Source organism: Symphalangus syndactylus, chromosome 8 (genome assembly GCF_028878055.3).
Source record: "Symphalangus syndactylus isolate Jambi chromosome 8, NHGRI_mSymSyn1-v2.1_pri, whole genome shotgun sequence".
Taxonomy (NCBI): domain Eukaryota; kingdom Metazoa; phylum Chordata; class Mammalia; order Primates; family Hylobatidae; genus Symphalangus; species Symphalangus syndactylus.
Window position 1 is genome coordinate 42,093,678 of NC_072430.2, and position 18,397 is coordinate 42,112,074.

Here is an 18,397-nt window from a genome sequence, read left to right on the forward strand (position 1 = left end):
ACTTATGTAGCATTCCTGCTAATGTTTAATCTGAACCTAAGCATGTGGAAACAAACAGACAAATTCAAATCGAGGGGCATTCTACAAAACAGGCCTATACTCTTCATAAATTTTTTATCTTTCATGACAATGACAAGGCTGAGAAACTATATTTTATATTAAAGGATTGAATCTTGGATTTTTGAAAATTTCTATAAACCACGTTATAGGGACAACTGGTAAAATGTGAATATAAACTATATGTGAGATAATTCAAGAAATTTAATTCAGGAAATTTATATTACTTAATATAGTATTTTATCAATACTAAATTTCCTGCATTTGATAACTGTTATCAAATCAAAAATCAAAAGAGAATGTCCTTGTTCTTACAAGATACCTACTGATGTATTTAAGGGTGAAGGTTTATGAGATCTGCAACTTAACTCTCAAATGGTTGCACAAAAATAGTGACATCATAAACAAGAATGTTAATAAGAATACATGCATTCAGAGAAAAATGTGGCAAAATACTAACCGTGATCTCAATGAAAGGCATACCAGTAGGTGTTCTTGTATGAATACTATTCATGTAACTTTTCTGTAGGTTTTAAGTTTTTCAAAGTAAAAAGGTGAAAAAGTAATGTCACTCTGCATTGCATGTGAACCAAAGGATACTCACCTCTTCAATAGCAGCATCTTGCAGCAAAGAACGAATATCTAGACGCATCATGTGACGAGGTGCAGTTTCCCAGTGATCAGCCATCTATTGAAAAATTCAGATGATCGAGTTATCTCTAGAAACTACTCAAAGACCAAGTAAGCATCCAAGATAAACATTTAACAATGTTTTAAAATATTGTCAAATATTAATTAAATATTTGTTAAATATTAATTTAATATATAAAGTCTAACTGGCTAATTTCTTTTTTTTTTTTTTTTGAGACAGAATCTCAGTCTGTCACCCAGGCTGGAGTGTAGCGGCGCCAACATGGCTCACTGCAGCCTTGACATGGTGGGCTCAAGTGATCTTCCCACTTCAGCCTCCCCAGTAGCTGGGACCACAGGCACATGACACCACGCCCAGCTAATTTTTGTATTTTTTTTGTAGAGACAGGGTTTCGCCATATTGCCCAGGTTGGTCTCAAACTCCCAGGCTCAAGCGATCCGCCCACCTCAGCCTCCCAAAGCGCTGGGATTACAGGCCTGAGCCACTGTGCCAGGCCATAACAGGCTAATTTCAAGAAGAGCTAGGAAAAGAAACAAAGGAAGAGAAACATTTACTAAAGCAGATAGGAGAGTTATTATGAAAAAAAGGAGATAAACAAGAGCTTCCAGACAAGAGTGCTGATACAGATATGAGGTTTACAGTACAGTCACACATCACTTAGCAATGGGCATACATTATGAGGAATGGGTCATTAGGCAATTTTGTCATTGTGTGAACATCATAGAGTATACTTACACAAACCTAGATGATAAAGCCTACTGAACATCTAGGTTACAAACTTGTACAGCATGTTAATGTATGAATACTGTAGGCAACTGCAATACAATGAAGTATTTGTGTATTTAAACATATCTAAACACAGAAAAGGTACAATAAAAATACATTATTATAATCTTATGGGACCACCATATATGCAGTCCTTCCTTAACCAAAACATCATTATGTAGCGCATGATAGTACTCTATTATTCTATGTTTCTTAAAATCACCTTATTTATTTCTTTAAGCTTTCTTCCATGAATATTTCTCTTGCCACAAGTCTGGTTATCTGCACTCATTTCAGCCAAATATACCTAAGCAAGAATGAATAATAATCAGGCAAAGATATATAACGTTTACATGACAATACAAAGTACTTTAAAGTTCTTTAAGTTTCTACCTCAAATCCCTTGGTTTTTGCTGCACTCCAAAACTGGTCAAAATGCCTAACTCTGTCATTGATGGCATCCAGGATGATGAAGGGAAAAAAGCCATCATCCAGAGTCTTTTTGAAAGTTTTGAACATGCTGGTGCGGTAAGTCTCCTCCATCTCAGCTTCATATTCATATTCCATTACCTAAGGTCCCCCAAAAGAGATATGCAATTAGCAAAAGCAAAGAACCATCCTAAACCTTTTCCTTTGTTAGTATTTGGATAGAGATGACTTCGTAGTCTTTCCTTCATACCCAAGTACTAAAGTACTGTGTTCAGAAAAGAGAGAGGTCCTTGCCCTCAAAAAAGCCACATTTCTCTCCAAACACGTTTTCCTTTAAATACTATTAATGAATCAGAATGAGATCTGAGATGAATACCATACCTTCTTTTTCACTTTCTTTCCAGAATCTGGATCTTTTTCTTCTTTTTCCACTTCAGTGATGAAGTAATCATCCAGGCTTAGAACTCTGGGTGCAGGTCCTCCAAATTCTACCTCCTTATCCTAAGAATCATACAGTCAAGAAGGTTAAAACGAATTTATGGAATAAATTAATGTTCACACCAAAGTTCCCTCTTGTGGCTAAATAATATACAATCTTCTGGTGGTTTCAAATCAAGCAGAGGCAAAAATGTTTCTCTGAGTAGATAAAAATATACATGGGACAACATCTACCACATGAGCCAATTCTAATGGATCAAATGGAAGACAATTCTATTGGCATTATGTTGCTTGCTATTAATAAGAAGGCAAGTGACTACTAACACAAGCAGCACAAGCAGCTGATTTTTCAGCTTCCCCATACTCACTCGAATAAGTTTTGCAACATGTGTCTTTCCACTGCCAGGTAATCCTCTCATTATAACAACAATCTGAAACAGAATAGACCAAAAAAAAAAAAAAAAAAAAATCACTGAGAGAAAATTTTCTGCAATGAGATAACAGTTAACAATGACCTATTATTTTCCAGGATAGACTATACAACAGGCCATGAAACAAACCTTCATAAATTTGAAAGGATAGAAATAATACAAAGTATGTTACTGGACCACAGTGGAATGAAATTAGAAATTAATAGTAAGAAAAAATTAGAGAAACTCACAAATATGTCAAAACTAAACAACATACTCCTAAATAACCAATGAATCAAAGAAGAAATGAAGAGGAACCAGAAATCAAGAGGAGCCAGAAACCAGGAGGAACCAGAAAATACTCTGAGATGAATGAAAACAACACAATATACCAAAGCTTACAGGATACAGCTAAAGCGGTGCTTAAAAGGAAACTGATAGCTATAAATGCCTATAGTAGGAAAGAAATAGGTCTCAAATCAATAACTTAACCATCCACTTTAAGACACTTGAAAAAGAAGAGCAAATTAAAGAAACAGAGGAAAGAAACAATAAAAATTAAAGCAGAAGTTAATAAAATAGAAAACAGAAAAACAAAAGAGAAAAAGTCAATAAAACCAAACAGTGGCAGTGGTTCTCTAAAAAGACCAACTTTTTTTTTTTTTTTTTTTGACATGGAGTCTTGCTCTGTTGCCCAGGCTGGAGTGCAGTGGTGCAATGTTGGCTCATCACAAACCTCTGCCTCCCAGGTTTGAGCGATTCTCATGCCTCAGCCTCTCAAGAAGCTGGGATTACAGGTGCCTGCCACCATGCCTGGCTAATTTTTGTGTTTTTAGTAGAGATGGGGTTTCAACATGTTGGCCAGGCTGGTCTTGAACTCCTAGCCTCAAATGATCCTCCCACCTCAGCCTCCCAAAGTGCTGGGATGACAGGCATGAGCCACCACGCCTGACTAAGATCAACAAAATTGATGAACTCTTACCTAGACTGAATAAAAAAAAAAGAAGATTCAAATTACCAGAATCAGAAATGAAAGCTGGGCTCAGTGGCGTGTGCCTATAATCCCAGTTCCTCAGGAGGCTGAGGGAGGAGCATCACTTCAGCCCAGGAGTGCAACCCCAGCCTGGGCAACAGTGAGACTCTGCCTCGAGTAAAAAAGAAATGAAGGAGGCGACATTACTACCAACCTTATAAAAAAGATTACAAAGGAATACTATGAACAATTGTATGCCAACAAATTAGATAATTTAGGTGAAACAGACAAATTCCTGGAAAGATGTAGACTACTAAAATTTACTCAAGAACAAATAAACAATCTGAATAGACCTATAACAAGTGAAGAATCTAAGACAGTAATTTTAAAAAACTACACACAAAGAAAAGCCCAAGCCTGGATGACTTCATTACTGAATTCACCAAACATTTAAATACCAACTCTTCCCAAAGTCTTCAAAAACATAGAATAGGAAGGAATAATTTCTAACTTACTTTAAGAGGCCAGCATTACACCAAACCACATACAGACAAGAAAACTACAATATCTCCTATGAATATGGATGCAAAAATCCTCAACAAAATATTAGCAAGCTGAATCCAACAACATATAAAAATTATTACACACCATGACCAAGTGGGATTTATCCCAGGAATGCAAGTTAACATATGAAATCAATTAATGTAACACATCATATCAACAGACTAAAAACCAAAATCACACTATCATCTCAACTGACACAGAAAAAGCATTCAACAAATCCAACATCCTCTCATGATAAAAACATTCAACAAACTAGGAACAGAAGGGAACTTTCTTAACCTAATAAAGTGCATCTACAAAAAAATTCCACAGTTAATATCATTCTTTTTTTTTTTTTTTTTTTTTAAAGACGGAGTCTCGCTCTGTCACCCAGGCTGGAGTGCAGTGGCGCGATCTTGGCTCACTGCAAGCTCCGCCTCCCGGGTTCATGCCATTCTCCTGCCTTAGCCTCCCGAGTAGCTGGGACTACAGGCGCCTGCCACCACACCCGGCTAATTTTTTGTATTTTTAGTAGAGACGGGGTTTCACCGTGTTAGCCAGGATGGTCTCAATCTCCTGACCTCATGATCCGCCCGTCTCAGCCTCCCAAAGTGCTGGGATTACAGGCGTGAGCCAACGCACCCAGCAACATCATTCTTAATGGTAAAAGATTGTATTTTTTTCTCTCTAAATCAGATACAAGACAAGAATGTCCACTCTTGCCATGTCTATTCAACACCGCAATGGAGGTTCTAGCCAGGGCAATTAGGCAAGAAATAAAAGGCATTCAATTCAGAAAGAAAGAAGTAAAAGTCTATTTGCAGATGACATGATCTTATACATAGAAAACCTTAAGAATCCACTAAAAATCTACTAAAAGTAATAAATGAATTCAGTGGTATTGCAGCATACAAGATGAATAAACAAAAATAAACCATATTTCCATATATTTGTTTTTTGTTTTTTTTTTTTTTTGAGACGGAGTCTCGCTCTGTCGCCCAGGCTAGCGTGCAGTGGCGCAATCTCGGCTCACTGCAAGCTCCGCCTCCCGGGTTCACGCCATTCTCCTGCCTCAGCCTCTCCGAGTAGCTGGGACTACAGGCGCCCGCCACCACGCCCGGCTAATTTTTTGTATTTTTTTAGTAGAGACGGGGTTTCACCGTGGTCTTGATCTCCTGACCTCGTGATCCGCCCGCCTCGGCCTCCCAAAGTGCTGGGATTACAAGCGTGAGCCACCGCGCCCGGCCACCATATTTCCATATATTTGTAATGAACAATCCAAAAATGAAATTAAGCCATCAATAATAACTTTACTACAGGGTACTAAGTTCACTTTTTGGGTGACAGGCTCTTTAGAAGCCCAAACTCCAGCATTACACAAAACACTGTGTAATGAACCTGCACATGTATCCTGAATCCATAATTTTTTTAAAAAAGTGAATGTATTAATCCAATAAAAAGGCAGAGATTGTCAGATTGCATTAAAAAACACGATCCGCTGTATCCTACAGAGTCAGAAATAGGAATCTGAATTTCTAGAGTGATTAGGGGTTACCCTTGCAAGGATGGTGAAGAAATGTCAGAAATAAAGGGAACCTGAATGCAAAAAAAAAAAAAAGATCCAATCATAGGCATACTAGAGGAGACACACTTTACATTAAAAGATACAAACAATGAAAGTAAGGAAATGGTAAAAGATTTATCATGCAAACAGCAACCACAGGAAAGGTCAAGTAGCTATATATTAATAGTAGGCAAAAAGACTTTAAAACAGGAATCTATTAATTCTGTATCTATGGAATGAAAATATCTGGCTGAAATCTCCAGTGCCAGTTAATTCAAATGGAGTCAGTCTAATTATTCTGTAATATAAGACAAATTTAATAGAATGCACACATTTGGAGGTCACTAGGAAATTAAGCCTAAGCTAATCAAGTCTCCTAATTCTCCCTTTCTATTCCTCATACCATAAAACCAAATCCACTTTTCCTCTCTTCAACGTGCAATTAATTGAGATCTCATGAATTGTTTTAAAATTCAACATCTTTTTTGTACTTTAGTGCTAAATTCTTAAAGATTCTACAGTGTAGGCCATTTACGAGATTATATGGTGATTTAGAGATAGTAAAATGCCTTGAATCTGATATTATTGCTATGTTGCAGAAAAATAAAGAAATTCTTTTCAGGATATTAACAAGATCTCTTATCTTCTGGTTTGCATGAAAACGAATCAACTTCATAGGACTCACTCTCTCAGGTCTGCTCTCCCGGCCTGGTGGTTTCAAAATATCATCCACATTCTTTGATTCAGGCTTCTTCTCGACTCGTGGAGCTGGAGGTGGCTGGTGGCTCAGTGAAGGAGCTGGCAGAGGCATTCGCTCCTCAGGATAAGTCCTTCGTTCTCCTAAGATTCCAGCAGTTGAACAAAATTACTATTTGTATAGTAATTATTTTGAAATTCAACTCTCCCCACACATCCTAAGGTAATATAATTCAAACCAAGTAAAATGATTTTGGGGCCACTTTTAACTTTAATTAGAGAAAATTTAAGGTAACATAAAATCTACTGAAGTCAAGAAAATGAGAAGATTTAAGTATGATCTCAGGCAAATAGAATGTTCTGCAAAACACTGAATTCATCCTTGTTTGTATTAAATGCAGGAAAGTTAAGCAACAGGACATGGAATAATAATAAATGCTTTGCTGGATAGTCCTAAGTTCTGTAACTTCTGCTTTATGGTTTTAAGAATAAGAGTTATACCATCTTAGGAGAGCCTGTTCCTATAAATAGGTATGAGTTTCTAGTTTAAGTGTAAATCATAGCAGTGAAAAACTAAAAGCAACCTAAATAACTAACAGTAAGGGTCTTGGTCTTATATTTTATCCACTCAATGGAATGTCACAGAGCCATTAATAAAATAGGTTTACATATGAAAAATGTGTATGGTGCAGTATCAATCAGAACTATCACGATAAAGAAATTGTATTATTATAATTTGATTACAACTTCATAAATATGTCTGTAAAGAGAATGAGAGGAAAGCTACAAAATTATAATAGCTGTAGTATGGTAGGTAGTGAGACTATTACTAATTTTGTTTCTACTTTGTTTCAAAAATAAACATGTTTTATTTCATTAATTACACTGCTATTTTTTAGGACAATGCCGCCAGAAGAAATCTGTGAATACGTTTTACTCTAAAAGTTTAAATCCATAGCTACAATGGAAAGCATCTCCCATGCTTTACATTCTCAACATCCTTGTAGTTAATAAGGCATCACTCTACCTCCAAACATGGATGGTCCTTCATAGACTGGTCGGTCAGACTTCCGGTCATAGGATGGCCTATCAAAACCCCCTCTTCTGGATGAGGAATGGTCTTTTTTGTCTCGATATGACTGAACTCTAGAAGGTGTAATAGGAAGTGCTTCAGCAAATAAAAAATATTTGGAGTTCTCTGCTTTATAATGCAACAGCATTAACTGCCCAATTTTCTCTATAGGCAGGTACTCCACACAGTCAATGTTTACTTATTTTTTTGAGATGAGGGTCTTACTTTGTCAACCAGGCTAGAATGCAGTGGCGTGATCTCGGCTCACTGCAGCCTTGATCTCCAGTGTTCAAGCAATCCTCCCATCTCAGCCTCCTGAGTAGCTGGGACTACAGGTGCACACAACCACACCCGGACAACTTTTGTTATTTTTTGTAGAGATGGGGTTTTGCCATGTTGACCAGGCTGGTCTCGAACTCCTGAGCTCAAGAGATCCACCTGCCTTGGCCTCCCAAAGTGCTAGGATTACAGGCGTGAGCCATTACTCCTGGCCGATATTTACATTTTGACTTTGCTTTTTCATTCAGATTTACTTTATATACATATATCTAAAAAGTTCATGGGAAAGCTGGGCATGATGGCTCACGCCTATAATCCTAGCACTTTGGAAGGCCGAGGCAGGTGGATCACTTGAGCTCAGGAGTTTGAGATCAGCCTGGGCAAAATGGTGAAACCACATCTTCATCAAAAAAAAAAAAAAATTAGCCAGGCATGGTGGCACATGCCTGTGGCCCCAGCTACTCAGGAGACTGAGGTGGGAGGATCACTTGAGCCCAGGAGGTGGAGGCTGCAGTGAGCTGAGACTGCACCACTGCATTCCAGCCTGGGTGACAGACTGAGAGAGATCCCGTCTCCATACAAAATAGTAATGAATAAATAAATAAATAGTTCATGGGCTTGCCCCCCTTTCCCTTTTCCTTGGTTGGCTGCCAGAATGCCCTTAGGTATAATAAAAATAATAATAATAATAATAATAAATAAAAAGCTCATGAATTGCAAAAATAAATTGCTTGCCTACTGAGTATGACCGCACCTTTATTGACAATACCATTTCCATTCCTTTCTGGCTATCTCCATCTCCCATTTAATTCTCTGGAATTCAAGCTACCAAGTCAAGGACCTACTTTCCTGAAAACTGGCCCAGAATTGTTCTTCCCCCTCCAAATTACATATACACATGCATGAGAAGAATATGTTACTTATTAAATTTCTCTTAAACTTTTACTGTTAAGTATACACCTAGCAAAGGCTGTTTCATAGCATACCTATCATCTCGGGGTCGGCGTTCTCTGTCAAATCGATCCCGGTCATAGTCAATAACACCACGATCCCGGTCTCGATCTCTATGTGTCTCACGATCCCTTTTAAAATCTCGATGATCTGCTATGACATTACTTTGACGATCAAAATAAGGCTCACGATCTCTTTCTCTATCATAACGATCACGCTGGCCTGCGTGCTCTACAAAAACAATTAGTACAAAATAACTATATCTCTTTTATAGAAATAAAAGCAGAAAAGTATAAATCTAACTTCAGGGCTGGCATAAATTTTTGCCCTAAATTCAACTTAAGAATCTTTTAGCTGTATTAAATGGAGGCTCAGATAATCTCACCAAAAGGAAAATCATATGACAATTAGGCCCTAAAATGTTTAAAAATATTGACCTCTCTGGGAATCCTACCTGTCTCGAAAGTTGATCTTTCAGGTAGTGGATCTGGGCGTAGAGTTATTCTTTCTCCATAAGGTATCTGTTCAACTTTATTAGTGGATATATCTGGTAAACAAAATCAGAGATAAAGTACTGTAAGAGTGAAGCTAGAGAAAGCTAAAGCTGAAGATAACAATTCCTGCAGAATCCCAAATACAAGTTCACTATCATTACTCACCTCGGCCATGGCCATAATCAACAGTCTGTTGTACCGGTGGTGGCTTGGACATTGGTGGCATACCCATAGGCACTGGGCCAGGAGGGGGAATGGAAGAGTGAACAGGTGGGGGTGGTAATACTGGAGCAGATGGAATTGCTGCAGTTTCTGACTTAAATTCTGAATTCAGTCCTTGTTCATCATTTGTATCCCAGAGCCCATAGAAAGAATCTTCATCCCATCGTTCCTGTTCTACAGCTGAAGTTTGTGGCTTTATCACTGGAGGAGGAGGAGGTAGAGGTGGAGGAGGTGGAGGTGGTGGTATTGGGACAGGTGGCCTGGTCACAGGAACAGATGATCTTGCTGGTGGAGCAGAGGGTCTTACAATTGAACCTGGTGGTTTGCCCATAGGAGGGGGAGGTCTATAGGACCCTGGAGGCTAGAGAACAGAATAAACAGCTTAGCAGACAAGTATACCACTATGTTTTTATAGATCAGTGGAAATTAAAATCTGGTTCTCAACTTATAAGAAAAAAGTTAACACCTTGGACTCATTCAAAATTTCGTGCTTCAAAACATACCATCAAAAAAAATGAGGACAAGCCACAGAAAGGGAGAAAACATAGGCAAATCTTGTATTTGATAAAGAACTTGAATTCAGAATATACAAAACACTTAAACTCGGTAAGACAAATCATAAAAAAAAAAAAACTATGGCCAAATGATGAGAATAGATATTTCTCCAAAGAAAATATATAAATGCCCAATAAGCACATGAAAAGATGCTCACCATCATTAGTCATTAGGGAAACGCAAATTAAAATCCCAATGAGATACCATTTTCATATGCACTGGAAGGTTATAATTAATAAGACAGACAAAAACAAATGATGGCAAGGGTATAGGAAAGAAAAACCCTTTTAGATTGTTAGTGGGAATAAATGGTGCCACTATAGAAAATAGTTTGCCAATTTCTCTCAAATGGTAAAACAATTTTTTTTTTTTTTTTTTGAGACGGAGTTTCACTCTTGTTGCCCAGGCTGGAGTGCAATGGCGCCATCTCAGCTCACTGCAACCTCTGCCTCCCAGGTTCAAGCGATTCTCCTGCCTCAGCCTTCTGAGTAACTGGGATTACGGGCACCTGCCACCATGCCCAGCTGATTTTTTGTATTTTTAGTAGAGATGGGGTTTCACTATGTTGGTCAGGCTGGTCTCGAACTCCTGACCTCAGGCGATCCACCTGCCTCAGCCTCCCAAAATGCTGGGATTACAGGCATGAGCCACCGCACCCGGCCAAACATAAATTTATCATATGGCTCAGCAATTTCATTTCTAGGTATCTATCCAAGAAAAATAAAAACATATGTCCATCCAAAGACTTGCACACAAATATTCATAGCCGTACTATTCAACAACCCTAATGTCCATCAACTGGTGAATGGTTAAACAAAATGTGGTATATTCATGTAACAGGTTATAAATAAAAAGAAATTTAAAAAGCAGTAAAAAGAAATGAAGTACTGAGTCATGCTACAACATGGATAAACTTTGAAAAGAAGATAGACACAAAAGACTACATATTATATAATTCATTTATACGAAACGCCCAGAAAGGCAAATCTATATAGACAGAAAGTGCTGGGACTAGGGTAGGAATGAGGATTAACTAACTGTAAACTGGTGCGGTGATCTTACAGGAGTAATGAAAATGTTTTAAAATTTCCATACTCCCAATTAGGGTGGTAGCCACGTAAGATTCAAATGTCCCAGGCCAATACCAAATCTGCTGAACTTCTGTAGGTGGGGTCCCACCAGTAATTAAAAATTAAAAAAAAAAACCCTCCATGAATAATTCTGATTGATACCCCTTGGTTAAGAACTATCTTCCTACTCTCAGTGTGCAGGAAGGAGAGAAATGAATAAATAAATAAGAACTATCTTCCTACTCTAGAGACCTATCTCCTCCACAAAAACAATAAATTTTCAGTGAGAGAAATCCTAGATAGCCTCTACACTTCTGTTCCTTTCAGTTATCTGGTTGACAATAGTCGTCTGTGGTAAAGCTGAGACCAACAGAGAACATGAGTACTATGAAACAACAAAATAAACCAAATGAACATCTAGTCATCTAAGGAGTGCCACTGTTGTGTGCCCTCCTTCCATTTGTTTTCCCAAAGCAACACCAGGTGCCATCAGAAATGTCTATGACGGAGATGGTAGGACTTCTTAGCAGATAGGTCCTATCTACTCAATACTGAAACCCAGTTGCCACATACATTTTATTTTTATTCTTTCTTTGGTAAAGACAGGGTCTTGCTATGTTGCCCAGGCTGGTCTTGAACTCCAGGCCTCAAGTAATCTTCTCGCCTCAGCCTCCCAAAGTGCTGAGATTACAGGTGTGAGCCACCATGCCTAGTCTCTATTTTAATCTTCGTAAGTATGATTCAAACACTTATTTCTCATTTCTTAGTTCACTGTGTCTGGCTGGTTTTTTTTGTTGTTTTTTTTTTTGTTTTGTTTCGGTTTTTTACTTCTCTGTTATTCTAGGATGTTTTTTCTTTATTGACAGCTATTTTAGATCCCGGAGAGCCCAGAATATACATTATTTATATATTTGTCCATATATAGGCAGTACTTTAAAAATAAACTTTCTGAATTATAAAATGGAGTTGACTAATATGGAAGGAACATTATTTGACTGGAGGTAAATACTGGCTACAATTAAAGACAAATGGCTATTACCTAAAGGTAAACTTTTAAAGTATGGCATGGTAAACTTTGTTAAGAAAATGCCAATATAGGATGAAGCTATTCAGTCTGGGTAGATCTATCAAGACAAGTTTTAAATATCTTAAGATCTCATAGAAGTATACTTATAAATTTTTTAAAAAGTGTTTTCTTCATTCTATATAGTGAAAGTAAAAGATACACTTTTTAAAATTGTTTATACAAGAAAGGGTTAATATCTATATTATATTAAGGATAATGAGTTAATTTTTTAAAATTATTGTTTATATAAGAAAGGGTTAATATCTATATTATATTAAGGATAATGAGTTAATAAAAAAAAAACCTGACTCAGAAGGATAAATGGGTGAAGGACACAAACAGAATTTCTGTAAGAGGAAAGTATAATTAACACATATGGGAAAATATTCATGTTCACTAGTAATCAAAAATGCTATATTAAAAGTATTAAATATACCAAAAATATTAAGTAGCTAATGCTTACGAGGCTACAGTATAGATGTTATACAACTATTTTTTTCATTTATTTATTTATATATTTTTTTGAGACAGAGTCTCACTCTTGTTACCCAGGCTGGAGTGCAGTGGCACTATCTGCAACCTCCGCCTCTCAGGCTCAAGCAATTCTCCTGCCTCAGTCTCCCTAATAGCTGGGATTACAGGTGCGCACCACCATGCTTGGCTGATTTTTGTATTTTTAGTAGAGACGAGGTTTCATCAAGTTGGCCAAGCTGGTCTTGAACTCCTGACCTCAGGTGATGAACCTGAGACAGAGTCTTGATCTGTCACCCAGGCTGGAGTGCAGTGGTGCAATCTTGGCTCACTGCAACCTCTGCCTCCCAGGTTCAAGCGATTCTCCTGCCTCAGCCTCACCCATAACTAGGATTACAGGCACATGCCACCAAGCCCGGCTAATTTTTATATTTTTAGTAAAGATGGTGTTTCACCATGTTGGCCAGGCTGGTCTGGAACTCCTGACCTCTTGTGATCCACCTGCCTCGGCCTCCCAAAGTGCTGGCATTGCAGGCATGAGCCACCGCGCCCGGCCACTATACAACTATTATAGAAAGCTGTTTGGCTATGTGACAGGAATCATTTAAAAAATATGCTTATTCTGGGCCAGGTGTGGTGGCTCATGCCTGTAATACCAGCACTTTGGGAGGCTGAGGCAGGTGGATCACCTGAGGTCAGGAGTTCAAAACCAGCCTGGCCAACATGGTGAAACCCTGTCTGTATTAAAAATACAAAAAAATTAGCCAGGCATGGTGGCAGGCACCTGTAATCCCAGCTACTCAGGAGGATGAGGCAGGAGAATCACTTGAACCTGGGAGATGGATATTACAGTGAGCTGAGATTGCGCCACTGCACTCCAGCCTGGGTAAGAGATTACACTCCGTTTCAAAAAAAAAAAAGGTATGCTTATTCTTTGACTGAAGTATCCCACTTTAGGACTTTAAAATCACTGTTGGCTGGGTGCAGGGGCTCATACCTGTAATCCCAGCACTCTGGGAGGACAAGGCATGAGGATCGCTTAAGCCCAGGAGTTCGAGACCAGCCTGGGCAACAATGCGAGACCCTGTCCCTACTAACAATTTTTTTTTTAATTAGCCAGGCGTAGGGTGTGTGCCTGTAGTCCCGGTTACTCAGGAGGCTGAGGTGGGAGCATCACTTGAGCCCAGGAGTTTGAGGCTCCAGTGAGCTATGATTGTACCACTGTATTCCAGCCTCCCAGGCAACAGAGCGAAAAAAAAAAAAAAAAAAAAAAGAGAGACAAAACAAAACTTACTCCTAAGAAGTTATTGGCCGGGTGCGGTGGCTCATGCCTGTAATCCCAGCACTTTCGGAGGCTGAGGCAGGTGGATCACCTGAGGTCAGGAGTTCAAGACCAGCCTGGCCAATTGGTAAAACCCTGTCTCTACTAAAAATACAAAAAAACTCAGCCAGGTGTGGTGCCAGGCACCTGTAATCCCAGCTACTTGGGAGGCTGAGGCAGAAGAATCACTTAAACCCAGGAGGTGGAGGTTTCAGTGAGCTGAAATCATGCCACTGCACTCCAGCCTGGGCAACAGAGTGAGACTCTGTTTCAAAAAAAAAAACAAGAAAAAGAAAAAAAGAAAAGGAGTTACCTAAAATAAGAACCCAATACAAAGACATTCATTAGGGTAATATTAAGAATAACAGTCAAAGATTAGAAAAAAATTCCAACAGAAATTGAATTAATTCAATAAATTATTATAAATCAAAAAATAATATAGCATATAACAATATGGAAAGATGATTATGATTTGTTAAGCAAATAAAGCAGAAATGTGGATGTACAATCTGGCGCTTCTACTATTTACTAAGACACACAAAGATGAAAGATACAGTTCTTATCTTATGGACTAAATTTAGAAAGACAGACAGACAAGAAAGCAGACAATCAAAATGCAACATGATAAAGATGACAGAGACTAGTACAAGATGTTATAGGGTATGTATGAGGGTAATTGCCCTACATAGGTAGAAGAGAAAATAGTAGAGCTGAGTTCTAAAAGATAAACAAACATTAGCCAGTTGCAGGAGGGGACGGGAAGGCAAAGAAAAGACTCTAGGCTTAGAGAACAACATGCGTACACAAAGGAATGAAGAAGGAAAAGAATCTAGCACATTTATAAAATTGTCAAGTAGCTCTATGCGGAGGGAAAATGAAGCATCAGAGAGTGGAGTAGCAAGCAATGGTCAGCAGAGGTCAGGCCAGCTCAGGAAGAACAAAAAAGTCATGCAAGAGATTCTAAATTTCATCCTGAAGGCATGGGAGAACACTGAAGAGTTTTAAAGCCAGGTAGCCACATGGTGAGATTTGTTTTAAAATGTCCATCTGGCCACAAATCACATCAACGCTGCCTGCAGTGGAGCATAGGGGTAGTCCCAACTACAAAAGGGCATGAGAGAACTTTTGAGGGTGATGAGAATTTGTTCTGTTTTGTTTTGTTTTTTGGGATGGTTTCGTTCGTTGCCCAGGCTGGAGTGCAATGGCGCGACGTCGGCTCACTGCAACCTCCACCTCCCGGGTTCAAGTGATTCTCCTGTCTCGGCCTACTGAGTAGCTGGAATTACAGGTATGCGCCACCATGCCCGGCTAATTTTGTACTTTTAGTAGAGACGGGGTTTCTCCACGTTGGTCAGGCTGGTCTCAAACTCCCGACCTCAAGTGATCCGCCCGCCTTGGCCTCCCAAAGTGCTGGGATTACAGGTGTGAGCCACCGTGCCTGGCCGAGAATTTTTTTATCTTTTGGTATACATCTGTCAAAACTCGAACTATAGGCTTAAAATGGGTGTAAGTATACTTGAGAATTTGATGATTCAAAGGAGGTAAAATCAATCAGCAGCAGGGTAGGACAGGGGCAAGATGGAGGGCTGAGTTTCAGGTTTCAAGTTAGGGTGACTAGGTGATGGTGAGGAAAAAAGACAATTTAATGGGGTATGATAATGAGCCCCATTTTGAACATGCTGCATTTGACAAGAGTCACATCCACAGACAGAAACCCTGCAGACAGGTAGATGCATACAAAGGTCAGGAGATCCCATCTGGGGAGTCAACAACACCATGGTGGTCACTGAGGTCAACAACTATGTCTTACTGTTAAGTATTAGGCCAGGATGGAAGGGAACACTGAGAAATGAAAAGTGTTAATTTGATGAAATGGTTCAGTAGAGGTTCAGTAGAGCTGTTTTCTTCATTATGCTGTCATAAAACTACTTGCAAGATAACATTTAAAACATTTGAAAAGCCCATTACTGGCTTAAAGGTAAAATAACAAAAATAAAAGAAGTCCTGGCATGCTCTTGGAAAAAAAAGAACTTAATTACTCAAGTCTTTAACATAAACACCCCTTTTCATACTGCCTGAACAGTTCTGAAGTATGTGCTGGGGTATGACATTTCCCCATCTGAAGGACTAGTAGCCTGAAGAGGTAGGAAGCATCACGAGGCCCACATCTAGCCCTGCCTAGATGGAAAACAGGACTTTTTTTTGGTAGAGATGGGGGTCTCACCATCTTGCGAAGGCTGGTGTCAAACTCCTGGGCTCAAGCAATCCTCTCGCCTTAGCCTCCCAAAGTGCTAGAATTACAGGCGTGAGCCACTATGCCCAGCCAACAGGACTATTTTAACATAAAAAATTATTAGAAAAATTCTACCATTCTGTGAACAGACGCTATGTAGTTCAGGTGTACTTGGTGTACTTATCAAAATCTGGGGAAACGAAGCATCTCTGCCACACTTTTGAACATGCTTTTAAGGTGTTCAAAGTTCAATTACCATAAACTTTTAAGTCTCCAAAATTTACATTTTATAGAGGAAATTTGTTATTTATTCAATTTTTTAAAAAATCAAACAACATAGAAGCATACAAAGTAGAAACCATTTCATTTTCTGAGCACACATTCTCCCATACCGGATACATTCCAGGTCTTGAAGATGTATTCTGCAATCTTGATTCCTGAGGTGGTAGATGGTCAGCCATCTGTGGCTCAGACCCGAAGTCTTTCATCTTTTGAAGCTGTTCTTTCTGTTCCCTGCAAATAAATAAAATTGACATAGTACATAAAGCATGCTTATTTCATTCCTAAGTGACTACAACTAATATTTAATTAAAAAGAAGAGACCTAAAAAAACCGTGTCCTAAAATTCTCTGCAGTGGCCATACACTGGGCAGCTCTGGGATTACCCTCTTTTGCTTTTATGTAGCTAACTCATCAGTCATTTAAGACATATAAATAATTATAAATTATTGAAGATATTCAAGAATAGATTCTACAACCCGCCTCAGTAGTTTTCTACTATCTCATCTACTTGTTATGTTTTTCTTTAATCCAAGCAAAAGCTCTCTTGCTATTTTTTTTTTTTTTTTTTTGAGATGGAGTCTCGCTCTGTCGCCTGGGCTGGAGTGCAATGGTGCAATCTCAGCTCACTACAACCTCTGCCTCCTGGGTTCAAGTGATTCTCCTGCCTCAGCCTCCCGAGTAGCTGGGACTACAGGCACACACCACCACGCCCGGCTAATTTTTTGTATTTTTTTAGTAGAGACGGGGTTTCACTATATTGGCCAGGCTGGTCTCGAACTCCTGACCTCATGATCCGCCTGCCTCAGCTTCCCAAAGTGCTAGGATTACAGGTGTGAGCCACCATGCCCAGCCTATTTTTTTCAACTCTTTAGACCAGAGGTTGCAAAATGGTGGCCCATGGGCCAAATACGGCCTAAAAAGGTTTTTAAAATGTGGCTTTTATATCAGTTTTTAAAATTTGAATTAAAATTAAAATTGAATATTTACAAAGCAAAATATTTCATATATAAATTCAAATCTTAAAGAGTTATGGTAACACCAGGCCTATATTCCCACATGCCAACAATCAGCTGAGTGCAGTAGAGGCTGCCCACGTTAGATGAAACAACCTGTCACAATCTTCACCATACTCTGCAGAGTTATACTTGGCCTACTTTCACTCATTTTTGTTATCTGATTCTTGGGGACATTTTAATTTATGGCCCCTGCTGTAGATGGTGAGAACAATTGTCAGTCTATACCTTTAAAAACAACATTTCATATTCCTGAAGATAATTATGTAATCCTTCGGTTTTTTCTTTAAATTTCTGATGAAATTCCTTTTACTTTTTTTCACAATGCCTACCTTAAACATGGGTAAAATCCACTACAACTTCTTAAGACCTTTTACAATTTTCTCCTTATATTAAAGTGACCCAAATGAGGGTCCACAAATGAGGGACCACAAAGTAAGGGTCAACTGTGTAAGATTATTTACTGCTCAGGTAAATCCCATCATCACATCCCTTATGATACTCCTTACGACTTTACACTGACACAACATAAACGACCTGTATTCGGCTACGACATTATCCATCACTCCCTATATATTGTTTAATTATGTTCATGTTGCCTAGAAAGCTTTAAAAAAGAATGAAGCAGCAGCAGCAGCACCTTTTATCCAGCATTGCCATGCAAAGCAATAATGAATTAAAAAGAAATTTCAAAAGGAAAAGGAAAGAAACCTTGGCAGCTTAACAACACCAATCAGCTTGGTATTCTCCATAAATAACACAGATTTTAGAGTTTTAGACAGATTGAGTTCAAAGGCCGGGTTTGCCACTTACTAGCCAAGTGAACTTAACCTCTTTGAAC

At 38.7% G+C, this 18,397-nt stretch overlaps 1 protein-coding gene across 6 annotated transcripts in view; it reads right to left on the reverse strand.

Moving 5' to 3' along the window:
• YLPM1 (YLP motif containing 1) overlaps nt 1–18,397 on the reverse strand; it is a 75,707-nt gene that overhangs the window by 17,243 nt on the left and 40,067 nt on the right. For all 6 annotated transcript variants that reach the window (XR_008659406.2, XM_055288747.2, XM_055288745.2 and 3 more), the window contains 11 exons: nt 16,654–16,774; nt 9,489–9,906; nt 9,284–9,376; nt 8,865–9,060; nt 7,555–7,673; nt 6,517–6,671; nt 2,710–2,772; nt 2,285–2,404; nt 1,868–2,044; nt 1,698–1,781; nt 662–745 (listed from right to left, as the gene is read on the reverse strand). Coding sequence is in view for 5 of the 6 variants with exons in the window: in XM_055288747.2 (XP_055144722.1) it covers nt 662–745; nt 1,698–1,781; nt 1,868–2,044; nt 2,285–2,404; nt 2,710–2,772; nt 6,517–6,671; nt 7,555–7,673; nt 8,865–9,060; nt 9,284–9,376; nt 9,489–9,906; nt 16,654–16,774 (1,630 nt within the window). In the remaining variant the exon portion in view is untranslated. The remainder of the gene's footprint in view (nt 1–661; nt 746–1,697; nt 1,782–1,867; nt 2,045–2,284; nt 2,405–2,709; nt 2,773–6,516; nt 6,672–7,554; nt 7,674–8,864; nt 9,061–9,283; nt 9,377–9,488; nt 9,907–16,653; nt 16,775–18,397) is intronic.